Here is a 26,697-nt window from a genome sequence, read left to right as displayed (position 1 = left end):
GCAGGGCAAACTTCAGCCTTTTCAAACAATTGCTAAGGGAAATCCTGTGGGCAAGGCTGCTTGAAGGTAAAGGGACTAGTTGGTTAGTGTTCAGGAACTGTTTCTATCAGGCACAAGATCAGAGCATCCTGACAAGTAGGAAATCAAGGAAGGGAGCCAGGATACCTGCGTGGTTAAACAGGGAGCTGCTGGGTAAGCTCAATTGGAAGAGGAGAGTTTATAGATAATGGAAGGAGGGGCTGGCCACTTGGGGAGAATATAAGGCTGTTGTCAGAGGGTGTAGGGAGGCAACTAGGAAAGCTAAGAGCTCCTTAGAATTAAACCTGGCGAGAGGGATCAAGGACAGCAGGAAGAGCTTTTCCAAATACGTGGCAGATGAAACTAACATCAGAGGCAGTGTAGGCCCACTGATGAACAAGGTGGGTGCCCTGGTGACAAAAGACACAGAGAAGGCAGAGTTACTGACCACCTTCTTTGTCTCTGTCTACTCTGCCAGAAGCTGTCCTGAGGAGCCCCGTACTGCTGAGGCCCCAGAGGAAGGCAGGACAATGGAGGAGTTTGCCTCGGTTGATGAGGACTGGGTTAGGGAGCAGTTAGGCAATCTGGACATCCATAAATCCATGGGTCCAGATGGGATGCACCTGTGGGTGCTGAGGGAGCTGGCTGAGGTCATTGCTGGACCACTCTCCATCATCTTTGCCAAGCCTTGGGAAGCAGGAGAGGTGCCTGAGGACTGGAGAAAAGCAAATGTCACTCCAGTCTTCAAAAAGGGCAAGAAGGAGGACCCGGGTAACTATAGACCAGCCAGCCTCACCTCCATCCCTGGGAAACTGAGGGAACAACTTATCCTTGGTGCCCTCTCAGGACATATCAAGGATAAGAAGGTCATTAGGGGCAGTCAGCATGGCTTCACCAAGGGGAATTTGTGCTTGACCAACCTCATTGACTTTTATGAGGACATAACAAGGTGGATAGATGATGGCAGAGCAGCGGATGTGGTCTACCTTGACTTCAGTAAAGCATTTGACAGTCTCCCACAGCATCCGTATAGCTAAACTGAGGAAGTGCAGTCTGGATCATCAGGCAGTGAGGTGGACTGCAAACTGGCTGAAGGGAAGAAGCCAGAGAGTCGTGGTCAATGGGGCTGAGTCTAGTTGGAGGCCTTTATCTGGTGGAGTGCCTTAAGGGTCAGTACTGGGGCCAGTATTATTCAATATATTCATCAGTGACTTGGATGAGGGAATAGAGTGCACTATCAGCAAATTTGCTGATGACAGCAAGCTGGGATGAGTGGCTGACAGACCAGAAGGCTGTGCTGCCATCCAGCAAGACCTTGACAGGCTGGAGAGTTGGGTGGGGAAAAATTTAATGAAATATAACAAGGGCAAGTGTAGAGTCCTGCATCTGGGCAGGAGCCACCCCAGGTTCCAGTATAAGCTGGGGAACAACCTATTAGAGAGCAGTGTAGGGGAAAGGGACCTGGGGGTCCTGGTGGACAGCAGGATGGCCATGAGCCAGCACTGGGCCTTTGTGGCCAAGAAGGCCAGTGGCATCCTGGGGTGTATTAGAAGGGGGGTGGTTAGTACACTGAGAGAAGTTCTCCTTCCCCTCTACTCTGCCTTGGTGAGACCACATCTGGAATATTGTGTCCAGTTCTGGGCCCCTCAGTTCAAGAAGGACAGGGAACTGCTGGAGAGAGTCCAGCACAGGGCAACAAAGATGATGAAGGGTGTGGAGCATCTCCCTTATGAGGAAAGGCTGAGGGAGCTGGGTCTCTTTAGCTTGGAGGAGACTGAGGGATGACCCCATTAATGTTTATAAATATATAAAGGGTGAGTGTCATGAGGATGGAGCCAGGCTCTTCTCAGTGATAACAAATGGTAGGACAAGGGGTAATGAGTTCAAACTGGAACACAAGAGGTTCCACTTAAATTTGAGAAGAAACTACTTCTCAGTGAGGGTAACAGAGCACTGGAACAGGCTGCTCAGGGAGGTTGTGGAGTCTCCTTCTCTGGAGACATTAAAAACCCACCTGGACACATTCCTGTGTAGCCTTATCTAGGTGTTCCTGCTTCAGAGGGGGGATTGGACTAGATGATCTTTTGAGGTCCCTTCCAATCCCTAACGTTCTGTGATTCTATGGACTGGGTTATCCAGAGCAGGAGTCCCTTGCACTGCGCATATTCTGATGTTGAGTATCTCAGTGGCACTCAGGTTCTGGCAACTCATGACCACGATTAATACTTCTAGGTACTGCAAATGTCTTGCATACTTAAAGATGGGACATAGCCCGTGTCTGTGTTGGAGCCCTTACACCAGCACGGCACCGTAAGCAAGCTGGTGTGTACACAGCTTTTGTGGCATAGCTTTACTAGTTTAACCACACTATCCTGTAGTGAGACAAGTAATGATTGTATAACTGTGCTTTAGGTTTATTCCAGCGTAGCTGTGTCAGTTACACTTCTTTGTGCTCATCACTGACACAAAGATTTTGTCAGAAATTATTCAGACAGACACTAGAATTAAAGTTTCAAAATTCTTTCAAGTTGTCCTCAGGCAGTGCCAAGAAGCAGAGTCACATTCCTCCTGCACCCTGGTTTCCTCTTCCCAGTTTTGTGCTCCTCTTACTTGCAGTGTTTGTGATGAATCAGATCAGGGAGTTGGGTTAAAATGAAAAAACTTTCTTTCTAAGATGTTTTAAAGTCAGATGCTTGCTCTGCAGTTGTGTGAACACTTGCACAAAATCCTACCCCTTCCTTTACATTAGTTGTACCAGGACCAGGAGGAGAGTAGGACCGTGGCAGCTATTAGACTGGCTTAAGTTGCCATGAAAGTGCAGGCTCTTAGATTTTTTGGTAGAGTGGTGTTTTAACAGCTAAACATTAGCAAGAATAGGTATTTATATACCTTGGTGATGCTCCGGGCTAAGTCTTGCAAAATGAAGACATTCTAAATACTTGGGATATTTTGTGTTCTGTCAGGAAAAACAAACAACCTCTCAGTGTTGTGTTTGTACGTAAACATGTGTAATAATACAGAATTTTAAGGTTGGCACAGGTTTAGTCTCGAAGACATTTTTTATCAAGATGCATTTAAGAAGTAAAACTATTAAAAATAAGAAAGTACTAGTCTGAGTACTGCAGAATTCACAGTATTCATATTTGTAGCTGCTTAGGTATACTAAAATACGAGTTATGTGTTAGTAACATAGTATGTTGATCACTAAATGAAAAAAATAGTACACAAAAATAATCTTGCACTTTTTAACTGAAACAGGCGTAACTCTAGGAATAGGTGTGAATACAGTGAGATGAAATAGAATGTGAAATGTGGAAGAACTTCAAGACTGAAATTGAGAGTAGGGTCAAAGAACGTGGGAGCATTTTAAGAAAATGCATTTCTTAGTAGTGAACGTTTCTTATCTAGGAAAACTGCTCTTGAATGTGCTTTATTTTCCTCTCTTCTCCTTGCCCTGCCCCAAACATTTGTTGCACAGATGAGTGCTGCTCTGTGCTTTGAAGGTCAGAAAGAGCTCTGAGTATGCAAATGTGATGTGCTCATCTCAACGGGTTGCTTCATAGCCATGACTGTGGTGGTGATGTGACATTTCTGCTTCTCAGTAGTAACAAGCTTCATTTTTTTAGGGCTCTGGAGATGTGCTTGATTCTTTTCTTTCAATCTGGAGTGAGTCTGAAGGAAAACTTGTGAAGTATCAAGCTATTCCCTCTTGCTTTGGTAGCTCTTTGTGACTGGAGAAAAAAAATACAAACCTCAATATTTTTGAAGTTGAATTTGCTGGTTTGCTGCAGGACAGTGTCCTGTACTTTGCTTCCTAATAGGATAAATCCTGCCTTCTTGCTGTTTTCCTGTTTCTTGCAGAAGGCTGGGCTAAGCAGATACAACCTACTTATTCTGAGCTACTCTGTGGTAGCAAAAGGTTGAGAAAGTGGAGCATTAGTTTGAACAGAAATAAGGCCATGGAGATAAGAGGAGAGGCTGGTAGTTGACTTCTTAGACTGGAGCCTAGGAGTTGAACTTTGTTAGAATCCTCCCTTTCTGGCATGCCAGTGATATGGAGAGAGCTGAATCATTTGGACTAAGTTGAGAGAGTTAACGGTATGATAGCAAAAGAGTATAAGAAAATAACACGGCGATTACGGCAAAACAAAATTACTTTGAATATTTACCCACAAATTTGCAAGGGGTTGGTAAATGGGATAAGAATGAATTTGGTTTTGCTTTTTAAGTCATTAATTTAAATAATTGTTTAATGGTGTAAGTTCTGCTACCGAAAGGTTGAAGTTTTCTGCCTAACACTTATGTTGACTCAAAATACTCATGGCCTTTTGCAAAAATAGTATTATGGATTTCATTATGATAGTCAATCAGACGATCTTTTTCTGTTACTCTCTTGAGATATGTTTATGCCAGATTTTGGTGTAGAGTAGGACTGTTGTGGTAGAATATAAAATGGGGGGAGGGTAAGAAGTACTTCTGAGTTACTAATAACTACCATAGATCAATTTTGTGAGCATGGCTTCAGACTAGGGTGAAGTTACTTATATCTTAGTTTGGCTTATTAAATATTGGTTCTTAAAGCATCAATATAAAATATTTGGATGTTCAAAAGTACCTACTTTACATTTGTAACTTGTACCTATATTAAAGAAGTAACTGAATTTTGATTAGATTTTAGGTAAGTTAAAAAGTGTTTACTGCTAATTTACCTCATAGAGGAATTAAGCAATAATTTTAAAATTCTGTCTGAAAGAAAGATAAAAAGGCACTTTGGTGCAATTGGGAAATAATTAGCGATATAAAACCTTTGTTTTATATGCACACCTTCCCTTGCAAGCTAGTGGATGTTGTCATTGGTTGAGAAAATTCTGGAGATATTTTTCAAATTTACTCCTTAATCTTTGCTGAAATCTTGGCATGTACTTTCTTTAACATTTCTGTCACTTAAAACTTTTCCTTAATATATAAGTTGCTAGTCTTAAAGCACTGGATGGTTACAGATTTTTAATACTTAGCTGCTTTTATTGCAACTAGGCTTGTTTATCTATACCCCTGTGTGTCTTTTCAGGTTAGGGTTTTTCTGTTGTGTGTGTGGTTTTCTTTATATATACACATATATCTCTTTAGTTTTCTGAGTCACTTTATGTAAAAACAATGTAAAGAAATGGAAGATAGTAGTACTTTGGCTCATGTAAAGTATATTCCCCTAAAGATGGAGGAAAATCACATTACAGGACCTGTAAAATCACAAATGCAAATAGTGAGTTGCTGTATGGAATAGCAGGGTTTTGTTTTTTATGACCGGAATTATTTGGAAGTAACCATTGGGTTTTAAATTCCAAACCTAATCCTGTTTAAAGTAAGAGGTTTTTTTGTTTGCTTGGAGAAGGGCAGGTGTGTGGTGATCTTTTGGTTTTATGAATCCTTACTTACCATCTTAGCATTATTACCCAGATACATTTGGTACGAACTTTGCACGTGATATCTGAATATGTAAGGTGAGACAGCTACACTTAGAACATATAAGTAATAATTTATTTTTACATTATTTATTATTTTTAAGAAAGAAGAAACTTCTTCACAGTGAGGGTAACAGAGCACTGGAACAGGCTGCCCAGGTGGGTTGTGGAGTCTCCTTCTCTGGAGACATTCAAAACCCACCTGGATGTATTTCTGTGTAATCTCCTCTAGGTGTTTCTGCTCTGGTGGGGGGATGGGACTCGATGATCTTTCAAAGTCCCTTCCAATCCTTAACATTCTGTGATTTTGTGAATTGAAGCTATTAATATTGATAATAAACATTATTTATTTTCCTTTGTTGTTCTGGCCACAACGGTTCAAAACATAATATGTATAGTAATGGATACATAGTGGAGAATTTCATGGAATCATAGAATAGTTTTGGTTGGAAGGGACCTTCAGGGGTCATCTAGTCCAAATCTCCTTTCACTGAGCAGGGACATGTGCGACTAGATCGTGTTGCCCTGTCAGCCTGGCCTTGAATGAGGAATGTGGCTTTTTACATTTCTTTAGACCAGTTTTCTTATGCAGACATCAAAGGTCTAATGTTAAGATAATATCATGGGGTAGTAAGTAGAGCTGGTTGGTTCTAGAATAACTTCACTCAAAATTTCTTTGTATGCCATCATCATCCAGTATTAAGTTTATAATGTGTTTTGTGGCCATGACTGACTTAGAAGTGTGGGGAACCAGGGGTAGGGGGCATTTTTTTTCCCTTCCACTTGCGGTTTCAACATAGATGTCAAAAACTCCTGGCCATGTAATTAAAAAAAAAACAAAACAAACCCCAAAAAAACAAACCCCATCTTACTGCTGCATTTTTTGTTAAACCTGCCAGTATCTATCCATACATTGCCAACTCTGATAATAGGCATTTTTATACGGAGTACTTGAGGTTTACTTTTTTCTGATAGCCTGCTTTTCGTAAAGCCTAGAAACTTCAAATGCATTTGTAATTCCTACTAAAAAAAAAGCCATATAATCTATCTTCAGTCTTCAGGAAGCAGACTTACCTCAAGATTGAACTTGGAACTTGGAACATATAATTTAATTTTTTACTAAATGTAGTAAATACTATTTTGTATATGGGAAACAAATGTTTAGAAGAACAGTGCAATTCTTATCATCTTAACATTCTCCTATGATGTTGATATGTTTTGTCTTGGCTCTATTTTTGCTTTTTATCTTAGTGAAGAGGGTAACAAGCCATGAATAACATAAATAAGAGTTTTTAAAAGGCAGATTGGAGAGGAGGAGATGCCATGGAAGGCTCAGGAGAAAGGGTGGATTAACTGCAGGAAGAAGGCAGGGCACTCTGATGAGGGACTCCTTGGTAGGGCCTGGAGACCATGGTGAATGCAAAGAAGAGCTGCTTGTCTGCTCAGAGTAATATTGCAAGGTCCAGGGCTGCTCTCTAAAAGGATTTTAGTAGAAGTGGAGAAGATGTGTGTGATAGTCTTCACAGTGGCAGAACTTACTCTTCAAAGTTTCTGCTGGAGTGTATCTTTCTATACAAGGAAGATACTCAGATATAAAACTATACAGTGTAATTCTGGAATTTTTTTTTTTTTTTTTTTTAAAGAGGAGGCAGGCAAAGACAAGTCAAAATACTATTGATCAATAGCTACTGTGATAAATGTGGTTGAGTGTTCAGTCTTCAGGAAATGCTCACAGAATGACTCTTCATGAAGGATTGATTCCTTTGGGTTTCTTTTTAGAGATAAGGCTTTTGTAATGGATGAAAGTGCCTTGTATGAATCTTCCCCAGCTTTTCTGCCTCATGCATGCTTGGGTTTAATCTCTACAAGGCAGAATAAAATTGTGTAAGCATGACTATAGCAATGCATGAGGAGCCTTGGCAGTTGTTATGGTCTAAAAGATGACAAATGTGTTGACTAGAGCCCCAGTGTGAAACAGTGAATGCATTTAAAAAGAAAAAAGGCTATGCATAATCTGAGTAGAATATGAAGAAATACAGATGAGGGAATGACATTATCCGTTGCATAATATCAGGGGTGTTAATGTAACCACTCCTTTCTCTTATGTTTTTGTCAGTATTGGTCAAAATAATTTTCAGATGTGATGATGGAAGTTCTGCTGGGTGTAGTGTTTGGCTTGTAGATTCCTAGAAAGGAATTTTGGTGTCAATGGAGTGTTTCACATTGGTGAGAAATGCTGGTGGGAATTGTATTGTTACAGAATTTACCTTCGTTGAGATTATGGAAATAAATGCTGTTAGTGATGGCATGGCTCAGATATTTCAGGAATTACTAGTCCAGTGATTCAGTCACCAAATTGTTACTGAGTCAACAGGAGATGATGCTACTTCAGACTTGATATGGAATCATAATGAGGTGTTTGTAGAATAATTGCTTCTGGAAAATCAACTTGTGTTGTTAGATCAGAAGTTGATTCATAAACTCTGTCCTAAGATCATTAGTGTCAGAGGTACATTTTTGGAGAACTCTGCTCTTGGTAACATTTTAGAGACAGATTATTATGGTGGAGGCCAGGGATTTATTCTGTTAGAGCTGCTAAATTAAGTAATTTTATTCTGTGTGATCCTCATCAAGGGGAAGTATTGTAGGAAAACACTCCAGATTTAATTGGATGAATAATCACTTCAGCACAGTTAAATACTAGTTATTACTCTAGGGATGAAGCAAAAAGCAAGAACTGGCAAGGTCAAGCTGACATACACCTCAAAAGGTCTATCAGAATACCATGAAAAAAGTTGTTCAGCTGTGTAAATTAAAAATGCATTTCTTATATGTGGAACGTGTAGAATTTAAGCCTGAACTCAGAGTTAGATTAATCCTTACACTGAACCAGTGTAAAATAGCCTGCCATTTTTCCTTAAGGTTCTGTCCAAAGAAGATGAGGGTGTGGAGACAACTATAGCTGTAGTCGTGGAAACAGTCACCTCATGTGGGGGACCAGGATCCATTGACTCTTGGAAGAAACTAGGCTTAGCAATAGGGTGCTTGTTTGTTTTTTTAATAAATATATGAAGTTGGGAAGGATTTGTTTTGGAAAAATGGCTAGTGTGGTACTCATTGCAGTGGAATATGAAGGCGGATATGCAGGCTGCACACACAACAGTGTGCAGGGCACTAAAGAAAAGTGAAATGCTGAGTAGAAAATCAAGCAAGTTGCAGCATGGGTTAACCATAGATCGTATCATTGAAATTCATCCTTCTTGCAGGGCTTCAGTCCTCAGAGTGGAAAGCTACAGGTTTACTTGTGAGGAACAACTTCTGTTGTCACCTGGAAGCTTGCCAGATGAAGTTGAGAGGAGCTTACTAGGTGACAGAGGGAGAGCAGGAGAATCTGAATAGACCTGAGAATGACTACCTGAGCAGGTAGTTTTAGTGACTCCTTAACTGTAGTGGTTATTTAAACCAGTGTGCTGCTTTGTGAGCTCAGAGGCGATGCACATGGGCAGAACCTCTGAGGAAGCACGGTGCAGCCACTGAAGGGGGAAAAAACTGCCCTGGGAAGCCTTGCTGGGACTCCATCCCTTAATCTGAGCCTTGTGTCACGCTGCCGCGGAAGAAGGCAAGTTTGATCTTGGGTTATGCTGGTTGTGGTGTATTTTCAGTGAGTGCAACGGTGTTCCTGGCACATGCAGGTCATGGAGTGTAGAGCTGAGAAATTCTTAAAAAATCAGTATGGGGAGATGAAAATCTTAACTTGTTTATAGCAAAATTAAAGCCGAAAAGGGAAATTGGTATAAATACCACATATATTTGAGGGGAATAAATCCTAGAGATACAAAGAAAGTTGTTGAAGCTGGGAAACCATGCTGTCACAGGTGGGCATAAATAGATTAGGTAAATTTACCTAAATTGTAGTTTAGAAAGCTTTTAACAATTGTGATGTTGTGGAATGAGCTACCAGTTGGAATAGTGAGAGCAAAGAACTTAAAAGGAGGGTTGGAAAGTTTATAAGAGGAAAGTGTTGCCTGTGATTGATTTGGGTTCAGAGAGGGGGTTTCTTACGGTGCCTGCCTATTGGGGAGAGCTGTCTTGCTGGAACATTCTGATTTCTGCTGCTCAGTATTATGGAAACAAAGCTTTGAAAGAGAACTGTTCCATTTGCTCTCTAATCAGGCAAATTATTTTCTTTCCTACTACTTTTCATATAAATTTAAGATACATTTAAAAACATAATTTCATCAGTTCTATTAATAACTTCCTTTCTCTGATGCCTTAGCTAGGGTAATGAAAGACAACAAAAGATCTGATGCTGGGCTAAAGACAAAAGATACTTTATAATTACAAATTTGTAAAACAGAACCATTACTGAATACTGGCTTTTGATATTTGAAGGTGCATGGTGCATTCTTAATTTGTGGTGTGGTTGAATCTTTGTTTTTCAGTGCGGTACTTGGCTTCATGCGTGCAGTTGCAGATGCCTCCTCATTTGTGTGGGTTGAAGGGCTTTTACCCAAATTTTAAAGGGAAATGCGTGTAACTATCGATGTAAAAAGCTCCTGGGTCACCGTAGGATTAATTTAGTGAAACTTTTAATTAGGGTACTTCACATGGTGGAACTTTTACTTCAACTGTTTTTGCTTTCTATCTGTGAGCATCTCTGGTCAGAAGAGCACCCTCTTCAGTGGGCAGAACTGAATCTATAGAACATTTACAGGAAGGAAATAATCTCACAGCTGTTCCTCAGGGAAGAACTTAACTGTTCACATCATTGGTAGATCCAAGAACCAGTTGATGGAAACCATCAGCTTTATCTGACTTAAATCTTCTCTCATAGCTGTCAGCAACCGGGTTTACTCTGAGAGAGAAGCGCAGCTGTACGGGACTTTTTGGTGTAGAACTAGTTGTAACAATTTAAAAATACTGGAGAAAATTACGAGGCTTTGAAAAACAAAAAAAACCCCCACAACTGAAATGCAGGATTCAAGAAATCTGTGTTGCAGTCAGTGAGTATGGCATACAGAAGTAGCAGGATGGACAAACGTGTAGTAACTTCATGGTATGTCTTTTTAAAAGGAGATTCTGCTTTGTTTCCCAAAAAAAAGTTACTGGCTGGAGGATTTGAATGAATTTCACTAATATTGCTCTTGGGACTTGGAAAGCAAATTCAATGGAACAAGTAGCTCTGGCTAAACGCTCCTGAGAATCTGTTTCTGGATAACATACGGGATTTTTAGTATCAAAATACAGTGTTTTGTAGGCAAGTTGATATAGGGTGTGAAAATGTTGAGGAGGTGACAATTAAATTCAAGTTATAAATAAATTGTACCTTACGCCTAAATATTTAAGATAAACATGATCTTAAACAAGACTACAGTATTCTGTTTAGATCATCATGTTGTTAAAAATAGTGAGTGATCCATTTGGGGAAGTCTTTCTGTATTCCAGTGAAAGTGACAATCATGCCTGCTATTAATTAAACTGTTCTAAACAAGAAAAAAAATGTGTAACTCAGTCAATTTAGTTTTATAGTTTAAGATATGTAGAACTAATACCTGAATTGAAAGATCATAGTCTTTTTAAAATGTAATCAACTTTAAAATATAGCTTTAGATATTATATTGCTGGGTTGCTTTGCTTATTTTAGTGATAGTATAATATTCTTTAAATTTCTAATGCTTTGCAAAATGTCTATTTTTATTGAAGTAAAATTCCAGCTGGAAGATAGCTATTCACGTTAGGTTACTATATATTAAAAATTTTATTTATATATATATTTTAAAAACTACTATTCTAAAAATATAAAATACCATCTTTTGGGGGAAATTTGTATGTCAAATGTTTACTCATGACTCTTTGTTTCTCTGTTTATTTTTAAGACGAGCAAAAATCAAATTAAAGTAGATCTTGTAGATGAGAATTTTACAGAATTAAGAGGAGAAATAGCAGGACCTCCGGACACACCATATGAAGGCAAGTAATGTTTTTGTGTATGCAATCATTGTACCCTTCAAATTGTGTCTTGAGATGCTTTGTTTGTAAAATTAATTTATAGCATAAATATGTAGAGCTATGTGTCTTAAAATAGCCTTTTTTTAAAAAAAAAAATCAAATTTTAAGCTTGAAAAAATACTTCAGTTGAATTTCTGTGTTGCCTGAAGACAGATCTGTTCTACAGTAAGTCAGACTATGCCATATCAAAGGTTAATTGACAGGTATAAGGTGTGCAGTGTAGTTGGTATGCTGCTGACTTTTGGTTGTTTACCATCTTGGCAGTTTAAGCTTCTTAGCCCTGAAGCATCAAGAAGCTGAGCTCCAGAATCTAGTGTAACAGTACATGTATTTCTGTGATGTAATATGGTGGTCATTCAAAAACCTGTTGCATTTTTCCATCTCAGGGAGAAATGTCATTGCAGATTAAATTTGGGATGAATCTCAAGCATCCATGGGTCCCAATATTTAATTTATACTGGGGTGGAAGACTCTATAGTAGAACTTGTTTATGAAAGCTGGTATCAGTAATTGTGCATCTCTTCAGTCTGTAAAAAGCAAGATAACTTATTACATAGAGAAGGTTTAACAGAAGCGAATATACTTCATTGGAGATACCAAATTACTCAATAGTGCTGGTACTTGTAAACTTTGTTTGCCTGTGTCTGCCAGCTCCATATATATTACACCTTCTATTGAAGTTACTTAATCATAAATGAGGATTATTTATTTACTATTTGGTTACTTTAAAATAGTGTTTTATTCAAATTTTCTATGCCAGGTATCTACTTTGATTTGAATTTGAACTTCCAGTAAACAAAAATGTCTCAAGGAAAGTTACAGGCAAAGAAATAATTTTGTTGCAAATGAAAACAATTTTCCCAGTTTTCCCTTGCTCTAGTTGTTCCATGCTTTGGAACTAAGACTGGGACTTGAGTATTGTCCAGAGACCAGATACATACTGTTTGTCATTATTTTGAAAAATATGTTCTCATCAAGTGGGGAAAACACCAGAAAATAGTTTTGTAGCTTATAGGTGTATATGCACTTGAACGTGTTGGTGGCTACCAATGAAAATCTGGTGCTTGTGCCTTCTCTGGGGAGGACATCACTTCTGGTTTCTGCTCCAGGCTGGGAGCTGCTGGGGCAGCAGCACTGACCTGGAGATCAGGGAGTCTCCCCAGTGCCCACCACCTCCAGCGCAGATAAGGATGAGGAAACAGCCTGCCAGGGGTTGACCTTTGAGAATGTTGGACAAGGGTAGAAGGTGTCAGGAGCTGAGGAGGAAGGAAATGAGCCTGGAAGGGAGAGAGTAGCACAGTAAGAGCATCTGTGATGGTAGGGATGCTCCCCTCTAGAACTTTAGTCCCAGAGTTCCTCTGCTATCTAACAAATAATGGTGGCTTTCTCCTTCCTCCCTTCACCCATGTGTCTCTATCCTCATCTCATCAGCCACTAGAGTTTAGTTGTCAGAAGGTAATGTCTGGAAAGAAGCTTAATTCTTCTGGTCGTAACATGGGACTTCAGTTTAAAAGGAGAACCTGAAATACATAGTTGTTCTGGTGACCTCTTTGGAAGTAGATTACTGTTCAGTGTAATAGTTCTTCTGCAAATATAGCTGGTCTTGTAAAGTATACAGATGTGAAGATGCTGCAAAATTAACTAATTGGGTACTAGGAAACATCAGAATGGTGGGAGGGGAGGGTGTTGTTTTGGAAGATTTTAGTGTTTGCTTTTCCATTCAAGCAGAATTCATCTTCCTCTGGTGAGCTGGTCTGTCACAGCTTGCCTCCCCTCCCCCGCCCCCTTCAGGCCAGCCTTACCATAGCTTATAAAATTGACCTTTTTTGGAGAATGTATTCGGAGTTATTTGAAATGAAAGTTGTATTCATGTGTCACAAAAGTTAAAACTGTATAGCGATTCATGAAGAGGGTAAAAAAAGATCTGAATGCCTGTCTGCAGAACTGGGTTCTGTGTGATGCTGGATAATTCAGCTACACCAAAATTCCAGAAGCTGAGCACTGTCTATTCACAGATTCAGCATATCCAGCTAATGAAATTCAGCAGTATGTGTTTAGTGCAGAATTTGTTGATGTGAAATATATGCTTGCTTGCTTACATATGAGTACATTTAGTGATGAAGATACAGTAAATACCCCATTTTGGGGGCTAAAACTATTATGTATTTTGATTATGGCAAGGATTTAATGGAAAAGTAATGTGATAGTAAGCTTACTTTAATCTAGAAGACACATGCATCGAGGAGCAAAATGAAACTTACTGGGAACCCAATTTCTGGTGTTTCCTGACACTTGAGTAATTTACTTTGGAATGTTAATATTTCTGTAACATAGTTTTATGCATTTATTCCCTTATGTAATTATGAAGGGTTTGCCAGTGAGTGTAGTTTAGATTTTATGACTAATGCAGTAATGCATACTGCATAATTACAGACTGATCTGTCATCTGTAGTCTGAACAGTGACACAGCAAGAAGTGCTTTATGAAGAAGAGTTAATTAGTGCAGTAGTTCAGGTCAGACAGTTCCCTGGAGGGAATTCTACGACCATTGTAAAGTGAAAGAACAGCAATATTTACTGTTGACTGCAGTTTTGAGGCATCTGAAAACAAACTGCTGCTGCAGAATTCTTTCGTGGGAGATGTTAGGACATTGGTTTAAGTGTGACTGAGAGGAAAAATGCTGTCTATTGTGGACAAATTTTACAGCTTTTTCTGTCAGTTGTGACAATGCATTTTGATCAAATTAAAAGAATATTGCAAAACACAGCTTCAACTGAAAAACATTTGCCATCCCAAAGGAGAACGTGTATGTTTGGAGAGAGGACCTTTGAAAGTGTAGGTTAATGGCTGTTGGATTTTACTTGCTTCAAGAGCTCTTCAATAGATTATGGATTTTTTTGTTTTGTTTTTTTAAACCTTGTGTAACTGTAGTATTAATTTCAAGCCAAATTAACAAGTGAGGCACAGTAACTGCAAAATTTATAATAGGGTTTTTCTTTAAGGAAAAGAGCTAAAACTTGAGACATATGCTCCAGTAGGAGTATATAATGAATATTCTCCCATTACTGTTTAATTCAATATCAAATATTAAATAGCTGTTGAAAAGCCATACATATGCATACTCCTTTTAAAAAAAATTCCACAGAAATACTGATACGCAGAAGTTGTTACATTAGTCATTTGCATTTTAAATGTCATTAAGGAAATTATTATACAGATTTGTCCAGTTTAAGTCTTCAAGCCTGCATTTTTAACTGCAAAGTTCAGTACACAACAACAGTACCTTATAAATAATATTATCAACTTGCTAGGCCCTGCAGTTTTAAAATCTTTTGAACTTGTACATTCCAGGTAGAAAAAACGGTGGCTGAATAGCTGCAATAGTCTGTCTTTTAAAGGCAAGTTTTAGTGGTAAGCAGAAGAAATGGTAAAACTTAGGACAGGTTTTATATGACCTTACAAAATGGTGTGACAGTAAAATCATACAGGGACTGATGAATTTCTTCAATCCAGGAGCAGTGTAATCGTTGTGTTTCTTAGAAAAAAAAAGATGCTGAATTATGCTTTGATTCAGACAAAAGGAAAAGCAAAGTTAGTTAAGGTCTGTTGTTGATGTACCTGTCTTCAAAAATATTGCGGCTGTGCTGTCCTGTAAGAGAGGTGATGAGCTTAGACATCAGCTGTTTTAATTTTGGATTTATTTGCTTTTCTTCTACTGTATTTTCTGTTAAATCTTCTCAAGTTACTGCAGTGAAACCAAACAGCTGTATAAAGTAGTGGAAAATACAAAACTGCTATTAAGCAGTTTGAGGTGTAGTGTATTAGACTGATTCATATTTTGAAAGTAAGAGGCGTTAGTAGCTGCTAAGGTGTGTTTTGGCACAGATAAAGAGCTGCCAGAGACTGAAATGTTCAGAGTATTCATTTGAGGTTCTTTTCCTGCATATGGATCTTTCTGCCTGTATTGAGACTACTTGAGAGCTGGTTTTGTATGGAGTGTTGTGCAGCAGAGTCAATTGCTCCTGAAATCCCAAAGGAGAAATAGATTGCAGATACTTCAGCTTTAATTCAAGGAAATTGATAAACTGTAACAAAGTATATTGAGGGAGGGAAACAGTTCCTTCTGAAAGAACAGGAGTAGCAAGTGAGGAGAAATACTATACGTCTCTGTAAAATAAGATGTCTAAATTGGTGTATATGTCTTGTTAGGCTTTGTTCTTCTTGTTATTAAACTGCTGCCTGCCAAATGATCTTCAGTGAGCAGAGACAGTTTGAGATTGCTCCAAAAGACAGAAGTATTGATAGCAAACCTGAAATTTAACAGAACTATAATTGAAATAGATGTAGGTAATGATACTGTAACAGAGAGACAAATGAAGAATGTTCAGAAAAGGGCAGTAGAAGGTAACTCTGTCTGCCAAGCTCATACTGTCCTTTATTTGCATGCTGTAATTCTGCAAACTATATTAATAGCACTAGTGTGTCCAAGTGTTTGCAGAATTGGAAGTAACTACTTCAGACAGTAAAGTAGAACATAGTGAAAGTATCACTGGAGCCTCCTTTTGTTTTTTTTTTTTTAATTTCAAAGTGTGGGAGCTTTTCTTAAGTGACTTAGTTGAGCATTCTTCAGTTCCAGAAAGTTTAAAATGAAATAGTTAATTTCAGTTCTGTAATTTGAAAAAAATTATTGGCATAAGGTATCAGAAAAAAGTCAAAATAGTGTAATATGCCATGTTCAGCTTGAATGTTCCCGTGACCTGTGTTTCATCTGTTGCGGAGAGGATATTTACTTCACATTTTGATACATTTTACTAAAATAGAACATGACAATTACAAGGTTGGAGATGAGAAACTATGGGAGAATGTACATGTTAAACTTACAAATCAGAATCTGTATTTCTTACGTATAATCAAATATGACACTGTTAGATTGACTCTACATGCATTTATTTATAAAGTATATGAAATTTAGAGTTGTCTTCTAGCTAATACTTCTGAGTAAATTTGAATTACTTAAAAACCTGTCTATTTAGAAACATAAGCTTTATTGTTGTGAAAGACTAAGCTGGAGTAATGTTCTTTTCTTTTAATTTGTAATTTTTTCTTGTCTTTTGCAGGTGGAAGATATCAACTAGAGATAAAAATTCCAGAAACATATCCGTTTAATCCTCCTAAGGTACTGTAGACACTTTTTTGGCTAAAAAAAAATTGGCTAACGAGTTGGCTTTGGCTATTCTTTTTCATTTGCTTGTGCATGTAGTCTCTTTGTAGTACCTGTCTTTCATATTTGTTGTTTTGTTTTATTTTATTTTATTTTAATTTTTATTTATTTTTTTTTTAAAAATTTATTTTTTATTCTCCTCTAGAGAGGCATTGCCACTGTCATTTTTAGGTGGAAATAATGCAGGATGCATAGCTGTATCCAATCAGAAGTACACTCTAATTATTCCTTAAAGTACAGACTGGCAGATGCTGGGGAGAAGCTTGTGCCTTATTATTGACCCTCATCTAGTTCATTATTGGCAAGATAAATACAGTTTTCAGGCAGTTTTACTTGATGTAGAGATTATGGCTGCCTTCCCTCCCCCTCGCTATTAATGAAGAAATGCTGTAATAGATATGACTCATTCTTTTAATTTCTTGGGCTCCATAAATTATATTTAGTTGACTCATGTCTAACCTACCCAGTTTCTAGTAGTAATTATACAGTGAGGTGTACAGTTGTGTGAGTTGGAAGAACCAATAGAGAAATACAGTGGTCTTACTGCAACTCTGAAGGAATGTATGAAGCCTGCACACAGATGAGAGACAAGAGAAACAGCTGTGGTAAAGTCACTCCTACATTTTTTGCATCTTATTGTCCTTTCAACTTTACTGTGTCTTTCTAGCGCTTTAAATTTGTGAGTCCACTTCTCTTCTAAATGGATCAATATGAGCAGTGTTCTCCCCAGCCATGTGCAGCTGCAACTGTATATTCCTGTGCCCTAATTTAGTCCCTTCTTCTGTGTTTTCTGATGAGTCATGAGACTCCCGAGATGTCTAACTCAGCTCCTTGATTGATTTTCTGTTTGTCAGAAAGATGTCTTTGAATTAAGAATGTGTCCTAGATCCTGTTTATTTTCATCCTGGTAGGTAATACTGGGAAGGAACTGGGGAAGAGAAGGGAGAGGTGCCAGTGGCTCTTAGCTCCTTGGCTCTTGTCCTTTGAATGTCTTCCTTGACACTGGAGTGAAACACATTGAAAGTCTTAAAGAAACATCTGTTGGTTTCAGTTATTTAATCTGCATGTGTGCTGGCTGGAGCTAAAACAAGGAGGGCTGAAACAGTGTGTAGACTCTGAAAGATGGATCTGTGGATCATGGTTTAATTGGTGCTTTAGGGCTTGATGGTTTCCATTTCCAGAGCTTCCAGACAGCTGTTAGAAGCTCAGTGCACTGTAGCGTAGCACTGCTTGTTCTGGAGCCTACAGTCTTGAATTGGAGGCCTTTTTGCTTGTGTCTAGCCTGGCCTTTTGTCTGAAAGATTTCTTTGGCTTATTCAGTATGTGCTTTGACAGCCATTGTTAGCTGTCATTCACTGTGAGAAATTACCTAGTATTTACAGGCTTTTTACATTTTCAAAGTGATTTGAAGAGTTGAGCTAGTTAATAAGTGGCTCAGCTGACATGGTCTCTTATTTTCTGTCCCGGAAAGCAGAACTGTTGTGGCCTTGCCTATTTATACACCGTGATGGCACTGATTTTATTATAGCCCTGTATGTACAGTCTTTTGGTGTAGTGCCTGACACGTAGCGTGTTCTCTGCACTGATTTGCTTGCCGATCGAGGCAAAAGAAAGACCTGTACTATACATAAAATGTTTCTCAGGAGTTTGGGGTGAGGAGGTAGATACAAGAAACAGACAGGTCAAAAGTCACTAGAAGGCAGTTAAAATGCAACCTGAAATAGGAGGTTTGAAGAAAATGAAGGAGAAATTTCTAAAGGCATGTATATATTCCTTTCAAAGGACAGGTTGGGGTTTTAAAAGAAAATGCTGCTTTTAACTTTCTCAGTGTCTGTAGAAAAAAAGAAAAAACAACAAAAACCAAACCAAACAAAACCAAACCACCTGACTTTATTCATGCTCACAAAGCATGAAAACTCTTCATTTTAGTGTAGTAACTCTAGATCCTTTCGACAGCAAAGTAATTGTAACCTAGTTAGGTTTTGGTTTGTTCAAGAGCCTTGTGCATATGGGTAACAAGACTGGGTGGTTGTAGAAGTATTAGCATCCACCAAGGAAATTTTTATAATACTTCTGTGGCTACCAACAATTTAGCTGAACAGTGAGATTCAATACCTATGGTAAGAGTTCAGGGACTCGTTTCACTTTTAATAAAGTGAACTTTCTAGCATTTAAAGTGTTGGATGTTTTAAGTGTATGTTTGGCCACCTAGTTACATTGAAAGAGTGATACTGCTGGAGGATATTTCTGAGCAACTTTGTGTGATGCCGGCATGTGCGCGCAGGACAGTGCACGGGAAAGCAATTTGGGATGAGTTTGTCCTCAGATGGGCTGTAGTCGGGTTTTGAGTAAAGCAAGTCTCTGTCTAACAAAGGGCCTTGCAAACTTGAAACCTCTTGAAATAAGTGGTGTCACGTGTCTTAGTTCTGTTTTTTAGCTTGATATGTCCTGAATTATTATTTCTTTATAATATTATTAGAAATGGTGCATTTAAACTGCGTACTTAACTATACTGCATTTAATAATAATTTTTGTTTTTAAAAATTGTCTTCTAGGTGCGGTTTATCACCAAAATATGGCATCCTAATATTAGCTCAGTCACTGGGGCCATTTGTTTGGATATTCTGAAAGATCAATGGTAAGATTCCATACAGATATAAATGTGCAAAATCAAATATACCAGTGTCCTTACATACTGTTAATCTCTTCCTTTGAAACAGTGTCTTCATTTGGAAGCACTAAGGAAAGAATTTCACAGAACTTGGTGTTGGGGGGAGGGTTCCTATATACTATAACCCCTTTTCAATTTTTTCTTAATGTATTGATCCCTTCATTTTCTAGTGGTGCTCTGTGTAAGTTTTGGTTTTTAATCATGGTACAAGAAAGTTGCTTGAGTGTTGTTGAAGTGCTTGTCAAAGCCTCTGGTCCTTTGGAGAAGAGGAAGCTTGTGGCTCTTTCCATCCTTTCTTGTTTGAAGGATTTCGGTATTGTAATAGATAAGACTGTTTTTTCTGAGTAGCTTCCTAAAGCTTCCTAAGCCATATGAATGGTTAATATTATTTAAATAAGTTGTTTATCATTCTTCAGTATATGCTGTTGTAGCTGTTTAAACTGAGAAATACCTACATCACTATGTTTAAGTTTTCCGCATGTGTAGGTTGAACAGTGGTTTGAATAAAATGATAACTTCATTAGAAAGCAAATAAACAAAACAACAACAAAAAATCCCCAAGCAATACCCCTCCAACCTTGAAAATGTAATAGATTTCACCAGGTAGTAAAAGGTAAATGGGACAAATGCAATGCTGAAATATTCTAATGGATGTGTTCTAGAAAATATATTTAGTTCCACAGTCTCTCTCTTGTAACAAGCTTTGTTTCTGAAGTGCCACTTCATTGACTTGTCATGCTCTTCACTGAATAATGCTGCTCTTGTTGGTGTGCTTAAATGTAAGTCTCAAATTCCAGTGCATGTCTGTGTTTTTCAGGGAGGTTAGTGGGAGCTAAAGGACAGAATTTGGGCCTATGGGACTTAGTAGGTTTCTTAAAGAGTTAATAAACTGATAAAAGAGTCACATATGGTGAATAAAAACTCAAAGTTTTCAATGTGTTTGTGTCATTTAGAAAAAGTCTTTCCTCTACTCACTCATCCAATGATTTTCTATTCCAGTGAGCATAGTTGAGATATTATTCTACATACTGGCAGGAGGTTTTATCAGTTTGCAGAGTAATGTGTTTAAATGATCTTTTTTAATGAGTTTAATGAAGTTCTTTCTTCACAGTATATGCTTTATGCTGAAATTCTTTGCCGCTGTGGATTTTCATTATGTTTAGATTTGTAAATACCTGTTATGCCAGTTGTTTGCAAAACAGCTACTGTTTGCTGGTAGAATTAAAATAACTATATGATTTTGTAGAAGTAATACTGCTTATGCTGATCTGATCTGACTTGTTATGTGGTTTCACTGACTGTAGCCTAGATTTATCTTCTAGGCTAGTATTCTATCTCAAAATCTTATTCTTAAATATAAAATGTATCTAATAGTCTTCATTGAAACCAGAGAACTAAATTACTTGAAAGCTGTTCTGCATAAATCCCTTGAGCAGTGATTATTGAGCAAATGTGTTGTGCCTGTGTGTATGGCTACAAAATACTCTTGCCTGTTGTGGTTTTGACGGTTGAAATAAAAATGAATAATTGGAAATTTTTTCATAGTGGTTGTACTGGAGGTTTCACACTTCAGTTTCAGTTGAGATGCAGAAATCATAAGAGAGAACACAATTTTGATAGATATGTGAGCAACAGCCAGCTCGTAATCATCTTGGGTATCTAAAACTGCTGGGTTCTGTTCACAGTGTTTGAGGAGCACTGAGCCTCTTTAAAGCTTTGAGAAAAATGCAGAGAATATTAACATTGTTTGAGAGAACTCTTCAGCAAGCAGGCTGTCTCGCCCCCCCCCAGCACTGTGTCAAAGCTATTATTCTCTTTTTTTTTTTTCTTCCTCCTTTCCCTAATGGGTGCCCAGTCTTGTATTTCTCCTGTAAACAGTGACTATACAACGAGCTCCTACTCAAAGGCCTTATTCATTTCCTCCCTTCTTCCAGATTCCACAAGCCCTTGGTACAAGTTCCCAGGGCTTTTCTTTTGGATTAACAAGCTTAGTTATTTCACAAATGGAATAAATACTGCAGATTATTTTTTATTTTTATATATATATATATATATTAAAAAAAAATAGATATTATTCCCAGTAGCCATGTTTGATTGACAGAGTGGAGCAGCAGTCTGCTGGCTGCAGCTGTTCCTGTTGTTCTGCTGGGTTACCTCTCAGTAACTAGAGAGATTATTTCCAGGGAGGAATGTACAGAACATCAGTAAAAACGTCCTAAATGGAAAATTACTTAGCCGTTAAAAATGAAGAAGAAAAGGAAAAACTGGCAGTGTTTCATAATCCTCTTAGGACTCTTTCTGCTCATCGAAAGGTAAGAGATTTCTTACCTCAAGCATGCTGGGCACAGCTGACTTATTGTGCTTTTTAATATTATCACTATATTCACACAAACTAGGGGTGCTCTTTTTTTTTTAATGGAAATGCCCCAAGATACTAAAAAACAAACAAACAAAACCAAACAAAACCCCAACAAAACATGAGTAAAATATATATCAGCTTGCTTTGTTCTGATTCACTTCAGGTTTCCTGTGCGGTTTAACAAATGCAATGCAAATCAAAAGCCTGGGGTTTGGTTAGGATATCTGGAGCAGATGCTTTAGGTTTGAAGCCTCAGAGGGAAGGTGCTTCCCTGCCATAAGCTCCCTGCAGCTCACTGGTAGGTGTTACTGGCATTTCCTCCCCTCTTGTAGGTGTCAGACCTGTTGGCCTGCACAGGGGCTACGCAGCATTTTGGGATGAGGGTGGGAGTCAAGGGTTATTGTAAACTTGAGGAGAAAACAGGAGCCAGTAGTGTCAGGGAACAAAGGCAGCAGAATGTCATTTGTAAGGTGAATATGATGCTGGGAAGGAAGAAGTTTTACCCACAAAACTCATTATACAAGCTGCCTGCTTTTTATTTATGATTGATCAGGCTTTCATTGGGGCATTGTACCCACTTGGAGCATTGTATTCCAAGAAAGATGGTAACCATAGGAAAAATTGAGTCAAGTGACGAGAATGATGGTCTAAGCAAATATGACCCACGGTGAAAGACTGGAAAGCCATTGCAGTGTGCAGAATATCAAGCATGGCGGAGCACTGAAATAGATTTTCCAAGAAACTTGTGAGGCTCCAGTTAAGAACAGAGCAGACAGAATTCTGTCAGGAGTGACAGAAGCTTGCCTTTGCAAAGGAGGAAAGGAAAAAGCTAAAACCCAAGCATGAAGCCAGCTTGAGTTACCAAAGGAAATTGCTTGAACTCCATAAATCCACAAACTTCAGATATAAGAAGAGTTGAAATTTTTTTTTTTTCAGGATTCTATTCTAGAAAAATAAGCCCTTGAGGAGCACTGGAAAATGTGGAAGACATATCTTTCCACTGGAATACTGTTTTAAGGAAAACACAACTTTTTTTGCAGCACATTCTTCTCTAGCCTATGGGGATGTCATGTGGAGGGGGCGTGCATTCTTGTTTTTTCAGTTTTGTGCCACTATCAGCATAGGTTTTCTTCTAGAACTGATGGTGAGAATTGTTTTTACTCTTACTAGTCTCCGTAAATGTAGTTCTGGGCAGTCATCTCCATTCACTTTATTCTCCCAAAAGAAAGTAATGGGAAGGAAGAAGACCCGCTTAAGGTACTTGGGAAACACTAATCTATTTTTAGCTGTCCCTTCAGTTTCTTCCAGGAATCTTAATTTGTGTCTGAAAAATTAAGACTGAGCTACATTAAAAAATAACAAGACGTTTTAGGTTCCTTTGATCGGGACAGATAATTGGTGTCCTAAAGGCAGAAAATGTTCCATGAGTATATAATAGTTACACAAAATATGTCAGATTTTCTTTACCATTAATCACAAGCTTCAATTTCCTTTTTTCAATACAAACAGCAGCTGAACCTGTAACAGGTTTTTTTCTTATGATTTAAGGATATTTCTTTAAATGTTTGTGTCCAGTGAAGACTTTGCTTTATTATGCATATGATGTGAAAGCCCTTTTCAGGCATGAGACTTGAAAATAAGTTGTAAACTACATTGTTAAACCTTTTTACATCCATAGCTAAACTAGCCCTGTCTGTAAACTAATTATGTTAGAGTTTGAGTATGCTGGGCATATAGCCATCTGTATATCCAAATTGATGAGGCATTTATTTTTATTATTCATTTTGAAATTGGAGTATCGGCACAGAAGTTCAAGTCCCAGTGTGCTTTATATAAAAACCTACAAGCATAACAGATGCACAGGGGCTGGGAGGGCCTGGCAGTCTGGAAAGCCAGAGGCGGCTGCAGCCAACACAGAACTTGGGTTCCAGGCATCCGCGACACCTTTGGTCCTTACTAATGCCCCTTCTCCCCATGGTGTATTTGCCACTCCAAGAAAGTACAGTGTAAATGCAAGTAAATGGCATGCAAAGGTGACACAAGTGACATGACCCCTTTCATGTTGTCTTCTCTGTTTTAAATAATGGCAGTATTTTCAGATGTCTCTAATGTCGGATGATTTCTGTGAAGGGAAGTGCAGAAAAGCTTTTATTTGGTGAAAGTAACTACCGTATCAGTTACAGTTTGTAGATTATTTCATATTAAGTCTGGCTTTAAACTTACACTAAATAGTGTAATGAAATAACTGGGAAAAAAATACTTCAGGGTTTATAACATGTGGTAGGATGTGGTAATTCCTGAAATTCATTTCATAGAAGTTATTAAATCCATTCAAGCATAGTAAGGCCCGAAAGACTTAGCATTCTGTGATGGCTGAATGCTGAAATAGTAAATATTTTGCATTACATTCATCTAATACTGGCAGATAACACTTTGAATTGTGTCATCAATGCGTACATTAATTAGATTAATTTCAATACGGTATAAACCATTGGAGGCACAAAGAACAGGGAATTATACGAGTAAAATAAAAATATTTTTGCTTTACGTGTTTCTATGCTATGTTCTTCCACTCAGGTTTTTCTATGTGTGATCTAGGTGTGAAAAACAAGATGCTTTGTACACCCGAGTTTACTATGTCAGCTGGGCGCTCATCACCCAGCTGAGAATATGTTTCAGTAACTAGGTGGCTTTTATCTGATTAAATGTAATCTTATTAGTTAATCCCCAACTTTGTTGTAATGTGAAGATCCATTCTTTGGCTTGGTAGAAGCATTCAGCTCGGAACCTGAAATACTTCAGTGTAACTGGAAGAGAATCTGAAATTCTGAAAAAAAAAAAATGCACATTCTGTAGCAACCGAACTACTTAATTATTACAGTAGTAATTTGCTATGTAAGTTGCTAAGTTTTATTGAAAAATGTCATATTAAAACTGATGCAATGCAGAAGATATGTATTCTATAAAATTACTTGTCTGCTATAAGCATTTAAAATATAGGTCGGTATTTCTGCACGTGCTATTTGGCTGTGACGAGTGCCAGCAGAGGGAGCACACGTGGGCTGCCCGCTCCCTACCTACACTTTGCGCAAGGTGCTGTTACTGGTAGTAAAGAAGGACAACACAAGCTTCAAATTTGCTTTAATTTCTTTTTTCAGGTGGAATGAATTATGTTAATTGGGCATGGTCAGGTGTAGGTCAAGGACTGTATTTTCCAAAAGCTTAAGAAAGCGTTGTTAATAAGAAAATCCATGTTTAAAACTCTATTTAAATAAATACATTGAATGGCATTCTAATACCTATAAGCTGCAGCAGTTTAAAATTACGATTCTTAGACTTAGGATTTGTACATGTACTCTTATATCTTCCACGATACTAGTACGGCAGCAAAGGTGAGTACAGGCGTGTGATTTGGTGAAGTCATTTTCAAATGTTTAATTTTAGGGCAGCAGCAATGACTTTAAGAACAGTGTTGTTATCGCTGCAAGCGTTGTTGGCAGCTGCAGAACCAGATGATCCACAAGACGCAGTAGTGGCAAACCAGGTAAGATACTCAGTTCACGGTGAATTTGTAACACTTCTGTGACCTTTGCTAATTCATATTAGGTCCCAGATGCTGGGGGAGATAAAGATTTTAAGTAATTTATTGGAAAATTACTTTGCAGTAAGTGTGAGTTACTATGGTGTTTTTGTGCTCTTTGGATTCCAGAGTAAGTAGCAGTTATTTTCCAGTGTCAGGAAGTCTATTTTGTTCGTTTTGTTCCTTTTTTAGCTTGTCAGAAATGTCAGGAGACAACTGCATAGTAAAATGAATCCCAGTATAACTTGCCATTCAAAATCCAAGGCTTCTAGTAGAAGAAAAGCAATGGTGTATTGGTTTAAAATTAGTTTTAACTTGATGGTGTTCATGGGATTTGGCTTGGGCTGTAGCTCTTCTTCCAGATTAATATTAACATTTTTGAGCATTGTATCTGTTTAATGTCAAAATTTTATGGATAGTGACTTTACATGAATTAATGTTGCATTTAATCCTGGGGAGCAATTTATCTGAATGAAGCATCCTGTGTATTTTACCTTTGCAAGTACTCAGGATAACTGTTTTAGTCACTGGTTAAACTGATATCAGTAGAATTCTGTAATCAACAGGGTTTGTTGCTTTACAGACAGTAGTGATAACTCCTAAAAAGTAAGTAACAATAAAATGTCAGTTTGACCATATGCCATACCAGGGCTGACATGGTTCTATTTAAAGTGTTGATGAAAGATAGGAATAGTCATTCTATAACTGAAAAGTCTGACAATTTTCAACGAAAGCTCAAGTAGGTGGGTGGTGTTTTCCTTTTCCCTCTGGGAGGGGGAGGCAGCTTGGGCTCCCCACTGACCGGCAGTCAGGGTGTAGTTCAGTAACAAAGGAACAGAGTGAGTAGAGGGTTCTTCCAGCATCAATGTCCTCTGTAAGGACTCTCCAGGACAGGGTGTGCACTCCTTCCCCATAACAATCTCTGTAGGAGGCAGATGAGCAGTTCATCAAACCTGCCAGGATTTGGAGGGGGTGCGGAGATGAGGAGCCCCTGCGGCCCTGTGCGGGGAGCGCTGGTTGCTGCGCTCAGCAGCCAGTGCAGAACGCGCCTGTGGGTTCTGCAGCGCTGGGAGGCTGCTCTGAACAAATGTCCCCGAACAGTTCTGTCAACCTCAATTGCTCAGCGCAGGGAGAATTGCTGCAAAGGCCAACGAGGCCACCAGGCATGTCCCCACACTGTTTTTTCTTGCTGGATGCATGCCCTTGCTGTCACACTCTCTTTGTTAAACAAAATCACTTTTTCCTTTTTTTTTTGTTTAACAAAGAGCAGGAGTAGTGTTTCCCATTCCGGCTCTGGTAGAATTTTGTGTGGGAATTGTAACGGTCTTGTAGAAGCACTAGAGCTGGAAAGAGTTTTTTCTCAGGCAGAAAACTTCATGA

The 26,697-nt window shown here is 38.4% G+C and overlaps 1 protein-coding gene across 1 annotated transcript in view; it reads left to right on the top strand.

Annotated features, from left to right (window-relative positions):
• UBE2K (ubiquitin conjugating enzyme E2 K) overlaps positions 1-26,697 on the top strand; it is a 41,495-nt gene that overhangs the window by 10,782 nt on the left and 4,016 nt on the right. The window contains exons 2-5 of the mRNA XM_080343558.1: positions 11,354-11,447; positions 16,604-16,662; positions 19,263-19,345; positions 25,182-25,281. Coding sequence (XP_080199684.1) covers positions 11,354-11,447; positions 16,604-16,662; positions 19,263-19,345; positions 25,182-25,281 — 336 coding nt within the window. The remainder of the gene's footprint in view (positions 1-11,353; positions 11,448-16,603; positions 16,663-19,262; positions 19,346-25,181; positions 25,282-26,697) is intronic.

Source organism: Nesoenas mayeri, assembly GCF_963082525.1.
Source record: "Nesoenas mayeri genome assembly, chromosome: 4".
Taxonomy (NCBI): domain Eukaryota; kingdom Metazoa; phylum Chordata; class Aves; order Columbiformes; family Columbidae; genus Nesoenas; species Nesoenas mayeri.
This window is presented reverse-complemented; position numbering and strand designations above follow the sequence as displayed.